General features: G+C 42.2%; 1 protein-coding gene across 3 annotated transcripts; it reads right to left on the bottom strand.

Moving 5' to 3' along the window:
* Positions 1 to 37: 37 nt before the first annotated feature.
* On the bottom strand, positions 38 to 14,752 carry ifrd2 (interferon-related developmental regulator 2). Of its 3 annotated transcripts, XM_078254567.1 has the most exons (13): positions 13,351 to 13,928; positions 11,041 to 11,091; positions 6,408 to 6,524; positions 6,107 to 6,191; positions 5,778 to 5,902; positions 5,150 to 5,307; positions 4,255 to 4,308; positions 3,760 to 3,938; positions 3,450 to 3,558; positions 3,155 to 3,289; positions 2,924 to 3,052; positions 2,001 to 2,093; positions 38 to 1,815 (listed from the first exon to the last, which is right to left on the bottom strand). In XM_078254567.1, exons 1-13 carry the CDS (start codon positions 13,391 to 13,393, stop codon positions 1,735 to 1,737), a joined length of 1,359 nt encoding a protein of 452 aa, XP_078110693.1. In that variant the 5' UTR covers positions 13,394 to 13,928; the 3' UTR covers positions 38 to 1,734. The 3 variants fall into 3 exon arrangements, with proteins under 3 accessions (XP_078110693.1, XP_078110694.1, XP_078110695.1); XM_078254568.1 differs by lacking the exons at positions 11,041 to 11,091; positions 13,351 to 13,928 and adding an exon at positions 14,653 to 14,752; XM_078254569.1 differs by lacking the exon at positions 11,041 to 11,091 and having other exon boundaries at positions 13,351 to 13,926.
* Between the last annotated feature and the right edge of the window lie 72 nt (positions 14,753 to 14,824).

The raw sequence follows: 14,824 nt of genomic DNA, 5'->3' as shown, positions 1-14,824 counted from the left end.
GACCTATTTTTTTTTTAATTACAAAAGACACAAAGAACACGCTTAAATAGTCTTTATTTCATTTGATCCATCTTCTGTCCGTGTGCCGTAACACCAGAACCACTGATGAGACAGTTTAGCAAAGCTGTAATAAGACAGGCCAGTTGCTGCACTTCATGCAAGGGAGGGGGGGCCTCAAACCTGGTTCAACAATAGAAACCGTGAAAGTTGATGACAAGTTTTCACCAAGGTATTGAAATTCCCAGGCAACTGTGAAATGTGCTTTTTAAATTTAATATAATCAATAACACCTGACCATTACAACACCACCAGCAAACTTCTGATCAGCAGCTCTGCTTAGTGGCCTGTATGTATTCACTGCTCATCAGAGGGAAAATCCTTTAAATGCATCTCATGATTCAAGTACACAGCTTATCATAAATCCCTATGTACAGTCTATCTGCAGTACATGTGAATGGATAGAATGTATGACCCACCAACCCGAAGTTAAAAATATACATGATAAAAAATAAAAATAGAAATTCTTCTTGTCATCGGTATCCCATCATTGTGTCTGTAAACAGTTCTTAGCATTTTTAAGTTTCCTAAAAATCACACAGTACTGCTCTTTTAATAAATTAGAAGTTAAAATACAATTATGCACCAGAAATGGTTAAAACATATTTTTCCCTTTCCAAAACATAGTAATACAAAGATGACAATATTACCTCTTTAAATTTGATTTTTAAAATTAGGCATCTTCTTGTTTATGCGTTTTATTTCATTATGTTAAATAAAATTCAATTAAAACACTCTCATAAAAACACCACACACATTTTCTTTTAGGTTGCATTGTTTGTAAAGTCAGTTTCTGGTTTGGCAGTTGGAAGTAGCCACTCTGGGTGGAAAAACAGACGACGACTGAGGGAATAACGAGGACTATTTAGCGCAGAGTAGAGAAGAGTTTTTCCGGAATATTGATGTGGCTCTTTTTGGCTTTGTGTTACAGAAGTTGATCTAACATTAAACTTCAGAGACTAACCGGGACCGATTATGTCCAGGAAAAGCAGCTTTATGTGGAAACTGAAGTCAATAATTAGGATAAAAAAAAAAATTTAAAAAAAAGACTTGACTGATCTGTCAAGCCACCAGGCAGCAGTTCAAGCTGAGTATCAGAAACAATACCCATCAGCACCAAAGAGGGTTTCAGTGACCGTAACATGGACGGCTTCAACAGATCTCAAATGTACCATAAAGCTTCAACATGTTGGGAGTCTTACAATGGCACTTAACACTATACTTTCTCTGTATTTCTATTGATAAAATGAATAAAAAGATAATTTTGGTATCTGAAGATCACATTTCTTTTACTCTCCTGTACAATGAAGTTGTTTCAATCCCACGTAAAAAAAGGTTTAGCATTGTTTTATAGTTCATATCCACTATGAAGCCTCGGAGCAGGCATTTGTAATACCATGAGCAATTGTTGCAATTCACTGATAAAAGCAAATGCCTGCGAGGAGGAACAGTAAATTGCCTTTTGCTGTGGGGGCCAAATTTTATAATTGTTGGGCATCTTGAATCTGCAGTATAGTTTTTCCAGGTGAAGTGCACAAAAGGAAAAAAGCCCTGTTTAGAGTTTGAGTTTTGTGCATCTGACAGCTGAAACGTTGAAGGCATCATTTTGTATCCCTCTCAATACAGCCCAAGGAGTTCCTTGTATACTCATCCATTCACTCCATCCCCGTCAATCTCTCACATGACATCAGCCCGTTTGTCCCGGACTTTGTTCCTCTGTTTAGTCCTGGCCTTAAAGGCAGCCGAGTTGAAAAGATGCTGTTGAAAAAAAGATAAACAGATTATTATATCTTTTTTTATTTTGTGGCACCTTAAGCTAAACAAGGACGCAGCTTAAACGCAAGACAGGGAGAAAAATACTGAAAAATGCAATCACATACACACCAAGATCAGATTGTTCCAGTGTGCGGGTTAAGATTCAAGCACAGAAGTGATGCTGTTACCTTCTCAAATCGAGAGATCTTGCTGCCTTTGACAGTAGCGTCCAGGATGAGCGGCGCGCCGAGGCCAAAGATGTCTCTCAGTAGTGGGTTGAACTGCACCAAAACACACACACTAAAATTAACAACATGGGTTGTGGACATCAATGTCATGAAGTAGTGGTTTTGCTGTTTATATTATGGCAAGACCTTCCAACATTAAAACAAAATTGTGGGAAAACCAATGAGTGATCAAGCTGGATGTGAAATATGTACATATGAAAGCTTTGGAAATCAACTATTCACCTTCAACATCTACTAAAACACGGAGAATTAAACTGAAATTCAGTTAAGCGTAAACTCATCTGCCGACCAAGGACCTTAATTAACATTTCCTTTCTAATGTGCCTTTTTATTGGTTACATTTTGCAGTAAGTGCCCTTTTGCTAAAATGCTGGATATCTTAATTGTTGCTTAACTTATTTATACAAATCTAATAGCGAGGCAGTGGGATTCGCCCACACGTGTTACATGTGTAGGTGTGTTTGTGTGTTGACCGTCAAGCACTCCACAGAAAATTACATTTGGCGTGCCTACAACCTGCTGCTGAAATTGGCTCTGCAGGCAAATACCAGTGTTCTTACTCAACTTCAGGTGTTTGTTCAATGGCAGATGTGAGCGCAGTCCCGACTTAAGACACAAAAATTGGCAATACTCTATTGGAAGCAAAAAATATGTGGCACAACAGTCACATGACACTGCTGACCAAGTGACAAAATGAGCGGGCCGTGAACGAGGCTGTGCAAACAACTGCTTTTCACCTTCTCATGTAGACAGCGGCAATCAAAACCAGTTGCAGCACTACTGGGTTACATCTGAACAAAATTCCTGAGAGAACACACCAAACTATTTCTTTGGACTACACTGGCTTCAGTGCGTTTCCTGACCTGCAGATGGTGTCTGACTCCGGACTCCAGGATCTCTTTGAAGGCATCGTAGATTCTTCTCCTCATCCAGCTGTCGATGTAGACGCTCTCCACTCCAAACCGGATCTTCTCCTCGGTGAAGTCCTCGTTCTGCACGAAAATGCAAAAGACCAATAGTTCAGAGACTGATTCACTAACAATAGAAGTACAATCATAAATTACAAATAGCATCGTTGCAGCAATAAAACATACCTCTATGTAATGTAGCACCTCTCTGAAAATGGAGCGCTGTTTCCGCCGGTCGTTCTTGGCTCGGTGCTTGTTGCCATCTGTGGCTAAACTCTTTAGACATTGAGACAGACCTTCATTGTTCTCCACCTCAAATTCCTACACACACACACACACGTGACATTATTGTAGCAAAGAAATATGACAATAAAACCAGAAAAAACTCAAACTGTAGATATGAGTATAATAGTAAAATCAGTATACACAGCATTTGTTTATGTGTCTGCTCCCGTAGGTAGGGAGGTGTGTGTGTGTGTACCTCGTCTATATCTCGTCCCAGCTCCACCAGCAGGGCGATGGTCTCTCCCACTGCTATCCTGTAGTTGACGTCACTGCTCTGCAGACACGCCTGTAGTTTGGGGAGGTGACTACAGGGAGGGCGACAGAGGGAGAGAATCACTGTTGGTTACACTATTAGTCACCGTTAATTACTTTTTACTTTGGCAACATGATCATCTAAATGTCACGCACATGAAGCTTAACAGAACTAAGTGGAAGGATTACTATACTTTTTAGTCCACACTGATGCATTCATTTTCTTTTTTTTTAACACAGTTTGTTTCACTCACAGGTCAAGCAGCACAGTCAGTCTAGATGTAGGACAGAGGGTGACCAGCAGTGACCAGGCCTGCAGGGCGGCGCTGTGGAGGCCTAGACTGCCAGGTTTGGGTGTGGGCAGCGTTCCGTCTCTGTTGGGGTAGGAAGACATGAACACGCTCTCCAGAAGCGCCAACGACTTGATCAAGTCCTGAGGGGGGGGTTCAGTGTGAGGGGGAGTGGGGGGAAGGGAGAGAAAATGTAAAAAAGCCATACTGTTAAATACAACTATTGTTAAGCTGTTGCCATGTCATGATTTAATATCCCAGATACTAACCGATAATAGAGCCTTGGACCAAGAGCCACATTTGATAACATTGTATCTGCCTTTTGTTGTTTGATATATTTTGGTTTCTACATTAGGTGCAGAGGTCAAACAGTCAAGTATTCTTTGTGGTGCCAATATTTTCCCATATCCCCCTAGAAAGAATTGTAAGTTTTAGCCTTCGAGAGCAAGTTGTTCTTACCTCTCCTTCTTCAGCGGTAGAGACATAACAGCACAGCCCCAAAGCTCTGGCACACTGATGGAGACACATGCAATAAAAGTCAAATAACCAGGCAGACAGAGGGAAGCTGTAATTCCCCTGATGAAAACTTGAGGTTTGCCAACATTAAAAAGACAGATCACCATTGCAATAGAGTTGCGACCATGATCCTAATGCAACTTTATTTTTAAATAACCTTGTCAACCCTAAAACGGTTATTCTGTCCTGGTTTGTTAATGTTCTCTGTGTGCAGAAAAACTCTACAGTGATAAATAACCTGGGTTTGACAACAGCTGGCAACAAAAAAGAAAAACGACTATATATTTTGTGTACATGGGGTGACCGCTAGCTCACCCACTAGAGTGTGCGCCCCATGTAAGCCTGCTGTTAATGGCACTGTCTAGTGTTACGTTTTTATGTCTTCTGTTCGTTTCCAAAGTTGACACAGTGGGCATTTAAAATATCTCGGCTACATTCTTGACAGGCTGGGAGACTCTCCTTAGAGGATAGTCCACCTTAAAACTGAATCTCTGAGCAGCTATGATCAACTAGACTATTGTACAACATTTGAGGTGAGAGTGAGGTCAGCTGGGTGGAAGAAATGCATTTCAGAAGTTGCACTCAATGAACTCTTGGCTGAACCAGATGTTTTTGGGTGCGTTGTTGTTGTTCTGGAACTTTTCTCGTCATGTTGCTGACTGAGTTTTAAGCTGCAGTCCATGCGACTTGTTTTTGATCGATTTACACGTGCACAAGTCCGAGCTGACATGCGTCTCATGCTTAATTCTGTTGTTCTAGTAATTTCTTTTCAGGAGTTGCTGTAAGAGAAAGATAATTCCATATCCACAGTTTTGCAGGTTTAGATGCGACTACTCACACTCTGGCGGGCTGCTATGCTGGCACTGCTGTCAATCAGAATGGCGGTGAAGATGGGGCGAAGCAACTTGAAGCCCTCCTCTGCCTCGTCTCCACCCCCCAGCTGGATACAGAGCAGGGTGAAGACTGTGGCCGCTGCTGCCTGCTCCTCCACGCTGCCTGGAGGGAAAATAGTTTTTATTTGTTTAACTGCAGTTGTTGTTGACCGTTTTCTGCTCCACTTTGGAAACAGAGGATGAAATGTTTTCTGTACTAGCAGTTGAGGTAAGACAAAACTGTAATGATCCCTGTGTGAATTTAAACAAAATATACAGGTGTCCTAAACAAGTCTATATTTAAAATGGGGCTGTACTCGATATTTAGCGCATTAATATAGCAGCAAACTAATATTTTTTTATGTAAAGATATAATGGAGGCATACTGGTGCCCTAAACAGAGAATGAAGTAAGTGTCTGTGTTTGTAATCGGATCTTCTCTGTTCTTGTTTTGATATCCGGTCCTGCCACGTGTGCGCGTTAGTGCATTTGGCCGTGAAAATTTTTTAGGTATTTCATCCCCTTTGAAAAGCATAGTGGAATGCAACTTTGTTTCGTCAACTCAATCACACACACACACCTATTTTGTCTTACCTTTTTTGAGGCTTCTTTCCAGGCAGTCGCTGATAGTGAGGCGTCTCTCTGTCAGGAAGTCGTAGAGCACTCTGGAGCAGAAGGCCTGTCGCAACGACTCGAGACCTGCTAGACGCGTCTTAGTGCTGAGAGAGAGACACACAAACGGAGACAGGGAGCAAGAAGGTGACCAAGGTTGGGGTTAATGGGAAGATTTTTTGTAACATCACTTCCTGCAATATCAATTATGGCCTGGTGTTGCACGGCTCCCTTCCTGTATATTCCTGACATTTCCTATTTTCATTATTGACAGTGACTGAGCAAAAGCAAAAAAAAAAACATAACCTTACCTCTTATCCATTAGGTTGTCTATACACTGCTTGAGTTTATCTTCCGTTTCCTCCTGGGCAGTCTGCTCATCCACCTGCTCCCCTCCTGTGTTTGGCCAGTCAACATACACAGGATTTTGTTGTATGGAACTTTAAAGCTTTAGTTTAGGGGAAACTCATGCAAGCTTTACTGTCGCACCACAAAAAAAACATTGGCTGCATTAATTTCCCTTGGTGTATGTAAGCAGTAGCGTGGCTATTACCCACGATAAACAGGATTCTAAAAAGCATGTGTATGTATTATCTGCATTTATGCACAAACCTGTGCCCTCTTCCAGCACAGAGGTACTTTCACTGGCACTGCTACAGTGGCTGAGAATATCAGACGTCAGCTCATCATCACTGGCCCCTAACTCTCCTTTCACCCCATTTTTAATACCTAGAGAAAGAAAAAAAGACAGATGGGGAAATAGTGAGGCGAGGGGAATAATGAAGGAGGGGGCGGGGGGTATAAAGACAGAGGTGGGAAAGGAGAGACAAAGGGTAGTGTTCAATTTACATGGAGGAGGAGAAATATTTATAAAAAAACTCACACTTGGAATCTCAGTTAACACATAAGCTCTGACTTTTGAGTTATGTCAAGGAAGCAAATGTGGATGAGTCACCCCTGAATCATGATACGAGTTAACAAACGCAAGTCTGAATGCCGTTTTAAGACTGGGTGAAAGGCAATTTAGAATCGGCTGATCTGAGAACGTTGAGCATCTCTATCGTGACAGACAGGCAGGCATGATGGGGACTGACAAGCTCACTACTAGTGGTTGTTATGACAGAGTACAGCTTGTAGGAAGAGGAAATGATGAGCAACACTAGGTCAAAAATAGATTTAAAAGTTTCCAAAAGAAAAAAAACCACAATGTTGTTGGGGCACTAACAGGCATTTCCTCCCTTTATTGTCCAAAATGTTGCTTTGTTGCCAACTCAACAATACAGATATGCAATATCCAGAAGTGCAATGTCTCATCTATCTACTGTTTTAACATACATAACTTCAATTCTATGTTAATTTTGAGGCGTTTTGTTGGATGCACTTGCATAGTGTAATGTCTGGACAGAAAGTGTTTTCAACAGCCAGTTATGATCTCAGAATATTGTAAAGTGTGGTCAAAGTGGCAGCTGGTTAACTGTGCAAGTGAAATAAAACACTACTAAAATGAGACAGAATTTGACTTGAGGCCATTTTGCCAGCAGTGACTAATAGCAGGTTAAGGGAAGCAGACTGTAGGCTTACTCTGCTCAGCTGTTCGTCTTTGTCAGTAACTGTACACCAGTAGAGTTCATCTTATATAGAGACACACTAAACACACAGACCCACACACAGGAATGAATAGCAAATGGCATTTGTACCAGGCGGTTATTAGTGTTTTACGGTTTCAGGGTGGAAGAGCCAGGCAGGCTAAGCTAAGCTAACCCTCAGGTTCCTGCTGGCTCAGGACTTTCTACTGTTGGTAGGATTACTGGAGACCAGAGTGGCCAGTCATTTATTCATTCAGTGTGTACGATCCAGAATGGTCAGACTGTCTGTGTGTGCGTGTGTTTTCATGTTCAGGTCAACCAGGACAGGCGAGGTAACCCAGAGGTCACTTTTAGAGTTGTAGCAACATGTACACAATGCAACATGTAAGTTGTAGTTGTGAGTTACTTTCTCGATGAAAAACACATTAAATCGTAGACTACCTGCAATAGCATCAAGTTCCACTTTGCTTTATGTACAAGCCCAATGCCTACCACAAATATTCAGTAAATATGACAACTGCTATCATTCAGCTGTTTCCACCTGTGCTCAGGTAGTAAGAAAATTCCAGAAAAGAATACAAACGCAGCTAAATGAGTAAACCGAATGCAGGACTATATTTGAGATCAGAATGTGTAAACTGAACAGACCCTCTGACCCTCTTGCTATTCTGCATTTTCTTTACAAAACAAAACCATTCGGGGAGGAAGTTATCTTTAGCCACAAGCTGCTGATTTTTTTGCTGTGGCTGACAAAATCACCACTATGTGCCAGACTATTATTTAAAGGCTATTCTGTATTCTTCTAAAATTGCTATTGTGGGGGAAATAGAGACAGTAGCAGTAAAATGTATTAAACTTGTTTGGGCATTGTAGCTTTGACAGTAAACATTACTGTTGGCTGCTGCTTGTGAAATATTTTACAGTTAAGCTGACTGGTTAACAGCTGGATAATTGCTCAAGCCAAAACCGTACTGTATAGTGTTAATTTCGTCAGACGAGACAAGACTAAATATGTTCGTCAACGACCTTTTTTCACATGACTAAGATGAGACGATGACGAGACTGCACCAATGTCCAAAAACGCTAAGACTAAATTAACATGCATATTTGTTGACGAAAAAAAACGAGACTAAAATGTTTTTGCATAAAATAAAAACTAAGATAAATTGTCTCTACTTTTTCATCACGACATGAAAATTCCGGTATCTACCGGACCGAATAGCAACGTGGATTTCGGTGCCTGCACAACGAAGCATACACTGATCGCACTCAGCCTGAGCGAAGCACTGCCGGCACGAATGAGCTAATAAAACAGGAGTGAGTCGGTTCATCCTCCCGGTTCAGTGACACTACTCGGGTTAATTAACCGGCTCTTCGGTCAGTTCGTCAACACTAGTGTTGAAGTGCTGCGAGTCAGTCAACCTCCTCTAATTTAGCTACAGCCAATCAAAAGATAGCATGGGAACTGCAGATGCAGGAGACCCATCGACAGAACTTGAACCCCCTCCTCTTTCACTTTCGCTCTCGTCTCCACTTTGCTACTTTATGCTTAGATAGCAATCACTCAAACAGCACCAGCAGTCAGTCCCTGAGGAAGAGGATCTGCGGACGGACAAATCACAAGTCCAAGACAAACGGGTGGGAGCTTATTTGAGTCCCCTGGCTATGGCCTTGTGGTACAAGCTGAAAGCCTAAATTAACCTGTGTTCTCACTACAAGCTATTTCCTCTCTACAACTGTACAAATGTGGCATTGGATCCTGTCAAATCTGCTGTATGTAGAGATTTGTAGAATGTTATAGATTTGAACTCTTAACCAATACATTAACATCACTTGTACAAGTATTAAAAAAATAAAAATAAACACATGGCAGCAGTAAGGCAATGAGGGACGGGAAAGCGACGAAGAGTAATGATGACAATTACAAATTTAACCCAACTCCTTAGTGTATCATGTGGTGATTTAAAAACAGTGTCAAGAATGTTACACTGGCATAACATCACATACAGTATGCATGAGAGAGAGAGCAAGAGAGAGAGAGAGAACAAAGTCACACTTTAGGAAGTGGTGACTGCCGCAATCCAAACTGTTCTGGTGTCAGCACTGGAAAAGTGGTTGGATAGTCGGAGAGATTTCAACCAAATTATTGGCACGATGGGAGCACACTTAAGCAAAGTAGATGTTAGCAGCCAGTTGTAAGTGAACAAGTTGGGTGGATAAGAAGGTCACATGTTGATAAACTTTCTTTACAGTCCTGGGGTTTCATTTATAAAACTGTGCGTAAGATCCTTACTAAAAGTGTACGTACGGCCAAAAGCCAAAAACGACGTACGCCCCCCATTGAATTATAATTTCGGCCTGTTCTCGCACAGTGTAGGGAAACCTGATCTATAGACCACCTATATTAATAATACCTTCCAAAACAGCAGGCATTTCGGCACTCAGGGACAGCTTCAATATACCAGACCTATATGATAAGATTTAACAGAACTATATATTATATCCAAACTAGCCTTAGTGATAAAGTTGAAGATTTAATATATATATATAAAAAACACTTAGCTGTCTGACATTTCCCTCTGGAAACAGCCGGTTGCCCCCAGAGTGGCGAGGACCTGTATTTGGACCGGCATGGCACAGTTCCGGCGCGTTGCCCTCTCTACTGGACCCAATTCAGTACAGAGATCAAAGAGCACAGCTTTAGGGAATTTAAATCGGCATATTAGCCAGTCATCGTCATGGTCCCTGAATCCTCTCGCTCTCTCCTGATTCTTCCATTAGCGTAGTCCTCCTGCAGTGCCAGCAGTGCCATCATGCAGCATTACGCACGGGTTCACCGCAGCATTGGTGTGTTTACAACATATTGTGATTGTTAACACCTTGCCAAAATCGCAGCATCAACTAGTGGTATCCCCCAACCCCGAGATACAATTTGAAGACGAAAGTCTAATAGCCAAACACACTTTTCTTCATGCAGGTTTTGTCACGAACAGTATTAAAGCTCGGACCGATAACGAGGACATTAAGTGTAACGATTGCGCGAGAGTTTAACGGCTGCATTTCCAGACTTTGACATTTGATGATATATGCACAGTATTAAAGACAGATATTTAGTTATTTACACTGTGTTCTGCAGTTATCTAATGGTAGGGTATTTGATGCTATCTTGTATTCCATGCATCAGGCCATCTCCTCCTCCTGCGCTCTGTAGCAGACAATGTGACGGTGAGACAGCAAACATTTTATAAGATGTTTATGGAACAAGTATCACTCAGAACAAGCGCAAATAAGCACTGCTGGATTTAATCTTCATGATAACGTGGATGATATGGAGTATAGAAATGTGCGCGAGACATCAATACTTGAAAATATTACTAAAGTAATAGTTATTCCCACATTTACTTTCTGCAGTCTGACTCCAGTTCACCACCTCACCATCTGCCTGCCAATTCCCATTGTCTCCAAAACGCGCGTATGCATGGGTCAGAATTTGCGTGGAGGACCGCACATTCTCCCGTCTTTTTTTTTTTATAAATCACAACCCTTGCGTGGGAAGTGGCGTACGCACATTTTCAGCCCCGTTTTGTGTGTGTTCAAACAGCCATCAAACTCAGCATTACGGTGGGGCATTAATTGGGTCCGAGCGTCAGAGGAGTTACCTTTCAGTGAGGCTTTAGCCGACAGCTGCAGAACCTCTTGACGTAGAGAGCCTGGAGATGACGTGTGGATGGAGGGATGAATGGGTGGATAAAATATAGGGCGTTTAGATTGAAGGTAGAATGGTGAACGGATCCATAAATGAATGAGAAAGACAGATAAAAATGCAGGAATGACCATGAGGGAGAAGAAAGGATCACAAGTGAGCTCCATTTTCCCCATTCATGAAACATTACAAAACACTGATGCACAATTACCAGCACTGCACTACTCAGTAGCCTTAAAGTTCGTTAGCATAACATTTACTAAGACGTGCAAATACAATGGAAACACCAGGCTCAATACTCCTATTTGTCAATTTATTTTGTTCACCAGCCCTCGTGTGTGTGCGTGTGCTTGTTTTACTATATTCGTGGGGTCCAAAAACCAGGGAATACAGTATACTTGTGGGGCCTGCACGGCTGTTTGAGGGTTAACACTTTGGTTTAGGTTTCCTTCTGTAAAGCCGTGCCTGTGTTTGGATCTCTCCTCCGCGCAGACCCGCCCCCATTTACGCACACACGGCTCACCTGCAACATGGAGAGACACAGCGCCGCCGGTCCACATGCTGACATTTGTCTACAGTTTTAATTGTTATTAACACAGCTGTATATTGTTAAGTATGAGAGGGAAACCTATATTGGTACCAGTGTTTCCGCTGGTAACTCTGTTATTGCGGCCGCCACGGCGAAAAACACATTAGAAGTTATTAAATGCAACTAACTTCAGTTCGTTGAGTAAGCTAATAGCGTGTGAGACGGAGCCTGCTGGACCTGGGCGAGAGATGTGACCCGCCAGAATATCATAGTTCATAAAAATGCAGCGCAGTGACGATACACACATTTCATAGCCTACACAAGACGTGTGTAACGCCGCTGACCCGCCAAAGTGCATTCGACCCGTGCTGGACCCATTCATAATGAGTCAGCCGTCACTCTGTGAGTAACATACGCTTCAGTCCATCGCACTCCCTCTGTCTCCCTATGTCTGTCTGCTTTTTTGTTTGTTTTTTAAGATTCCGGCCTTTATTTTGATAGGATAGCTAAAGACATGAAAGGGGAGAGAGAGGGGGAATGACACGCAGCAAAGGGACGCAGGTCGGAGCAGAACCCGGGCGTCATCTCTCTCTTTTAATCAGTCTGTTATTGTTGAAAACAAGTAAAGGAGCTTTCTCAGAGAGAGATATATATATATATATATATATATCCTAGGCTATTTATTTCAGATAACTTTCATTTACATGTGTTGCAGCTGTATATTTTCAAACTGGTAAAGGAAACCATGTCTTTGCATTTTATTTGAAACACAATCTGTTTTAATAAAAGAGCTTGTGAAAAGTGGCTTTGACTTAAAACTGAACATTTAGCCCACTTTGTAAAAAAATACAGAGCTATATATTGTGTATCGCCAGTCAGCGTTAACGGTGACGCAAGGAAAAATGTTGGTGCACCTAAATTTTGTGTTGGTGCACCTAAATAAAAAAAGTTAGGCGCACCAGTGCAACCAAGGCAAAAAGTTAGTCTGGAGCCCTGCAACGTGAGGGGGCTGTAACGCCTATAGGCACATGCATCATGGTCCGTACCGCTAGTACAATGATTAAAACGTGTAGCTGTGACCCACGAGCATCAACTTTACCTGCACTTAAACAAACGCAAATCATGAGTGAACGCACTAAAAGACCCTGTTGCACTTGCTGATCATTTTCAACACAGTTTCACCTACCTGTTTTAAATGGCATAGCATTGCTGCTAAAAATAACTTGGTTAACCTTAACCCTACAAGTGTAGCTTTAGCAAATCAGGGTCCTGAACGCTAGCAGAAATCATTAGTTTACCATAAAATACATCACACTTTCTAGGGCACTTATTCTATGATTCTACACATATATAAACACAATAAAACGAGTGGCTTAAACATAAATGTTACAAACACATGCAGACGGCAATGTTAAGCTGCGGCATTAATTATAAGCCACATGGCTGCACATGGCAGACGGGAAAACCATAGTAACGTTAGCTAAAGTTAGAGGAGCAACAAGCTGTTTCACTGTTGGCTCATTCATACCGTATATACTGTAGCAAAGATACCCAAACTGCTACCGCTATTAGCCTGGCTCAACGCGACGAGCAAGCTTTACAGCGTGTAACATTATTAACATTTTCATCCTAAATAGAGTTTATTATCTTAACTGCCATATTCAGTCATTGCATTCCTGCTAGTTTCATGCCAGAAGCTGGATGGTGAGTTAGCATGGTCGCTACTACTATACTTACCCGGCTTGCTGGAGCCACGTTTCCCCTTTTTACTCCGTGGCATTTTGAGTACCGCTTTGATCCACAGTTCACAACAAAGCTAGCTGAGGTTAGCTAGCTAAAGTTAGCCTACTTTCAGCCCAACTGTCAGGTAACGTGTTAAGTCCGCTCCTCACAGATTTGACAGTTGGTGTCTAGGCAGCAGCAGCAGAGGGCTGAATGGTCTCCGTGGTTTATCTTTTACAGCTGGGTAAATTACACCTTCTCTCACACTTTTGTTGACACTTTGGCTAACGTTGGTTAGCGTCCTTTACCAGCAGCAACCACCTGGTGGGTCAGCAACTCCCCGCTTTCTTTAATCTTGGAATAAAGAGTTGTCCGGTGGCGAAAAAGTCAATGTATTCAACGGTTTTCACAATGTATTATCTATGATTGTCCCCCGGTAATCTATATCTAATACCAGGTTGAGATATTAAGCATTTTCTAAATTGTTTGGGACGGAGTTCTGAGCACGCTGTTGTCACCAAGTCCACCATCTTCCTCTCTACTCCTGAACAAACAACCGGCAGCTGGGGTTGCCAGGTTAGCTCGTTAGCTCTGTTAGCATCCCCCGTTTCCGTTTTCTAACCAACCCTGGACGCGAGTTTTTTTTTGTTGCAGGATGGTAGGGCAAGACTCATCCCTGATTGGCTCGCCCTGACATCACTATATCCAATCCCAATCCTCTTTCCCAAACCTAACCAGCCCAACCAGAGCAGGCAACGAGTACTATCCATTCAGGGATGAGTTCCCTAATGAATATTCATGAGTCTTCCCCTACCATCCTGCAAAAAAATATTTCGTCCCCTGGACACATAGCAAAGCCCGTCTACGGAAAGCTGTTCCACTCCCTATTCAGCCCCATTGTACCTACTTTGGTTGCAGTTCCACCAGAGTTCCACTGGGGGTGATCACGGTCCAGTGCAAAATGAATGGGACCCTATGGAGCTAGACGGCTAAATTTGTCTCTTTCGCCTGATTGTCGTTGAGAAATCTCAGATTTGATTGTAGTTTTTGCAAGTTCAACATGGATTATAGGTCAAAAGTTGAATGAACGAGTATTTATGCCCTTTCGATTTGTTACAGGTTGAGTCGTTGTTGCCCATAACACGCTAGCATTCTGCTAATGAATGCTGATTGGTCAGTGAAGGATTGATTACGATCGGAGATCCCGCTTGACGGCATCCGAAGCAGAGCCAGAATGTCAGAGTGAATATTTCGGCGTGGTCTTTAAAACCTTAGCAAACCTCTTTCTAGCACGTGTATTAACAGGGAGAGCCTAACCTGTCAGCTGTGTTGTCGATGCCTCGAGAGAAAAAAGAGCTTGCCGTAAAGCAGTATCTCTGGCCGTACATGTGTATGACGTCATTGACATTTTAAAAGGCTTTTTAGAACAAAAAAGCGACTTTAAAAAAATCTAACACCCAGCAGTGTGTATTTTCTTAGCCTCCCCCTT

The sequence above is a fragment of the Sander vitreus genome, chromosome 7 (genome assembly GCF_031162955.1).
Source record: "Sander vitreus isolate 19-12246 chromosome 7, sanVit1, whole genome shotgun sequence".
Taxonomy (NCBI): Eukaryota; Metazoa; Chordata; class Actinopteri; order Perciformes; family Percidae; genus Sander; species Sander vitreus.
This window is presented reverse-complemented; position numbering and strand designations above follow the sequence as displayed.

Coding starts and splice junctions, on each gene's coding strand:
- ifrd2 (XM_078254567.1), bottom strand. CDS start 13,393: ATGCCACGGAGTAAAAAGGGGAAACGTGGCTCCAGCAAGCCGG. Junction 3,053..3,154: donor AGGTGCTACATTACATAGAG/GTATGTTTTATT, acceptor ATTTTCGTGCAG/AACGAGGACTTCACCGAGGA. Junction 2,094..2,923: donor GAGTCAGACACCATCTGCAG/GTCAGGAAACGC, acceptor GTTTTGGTGCAG/TTCAACCCACTACTGAGAGA.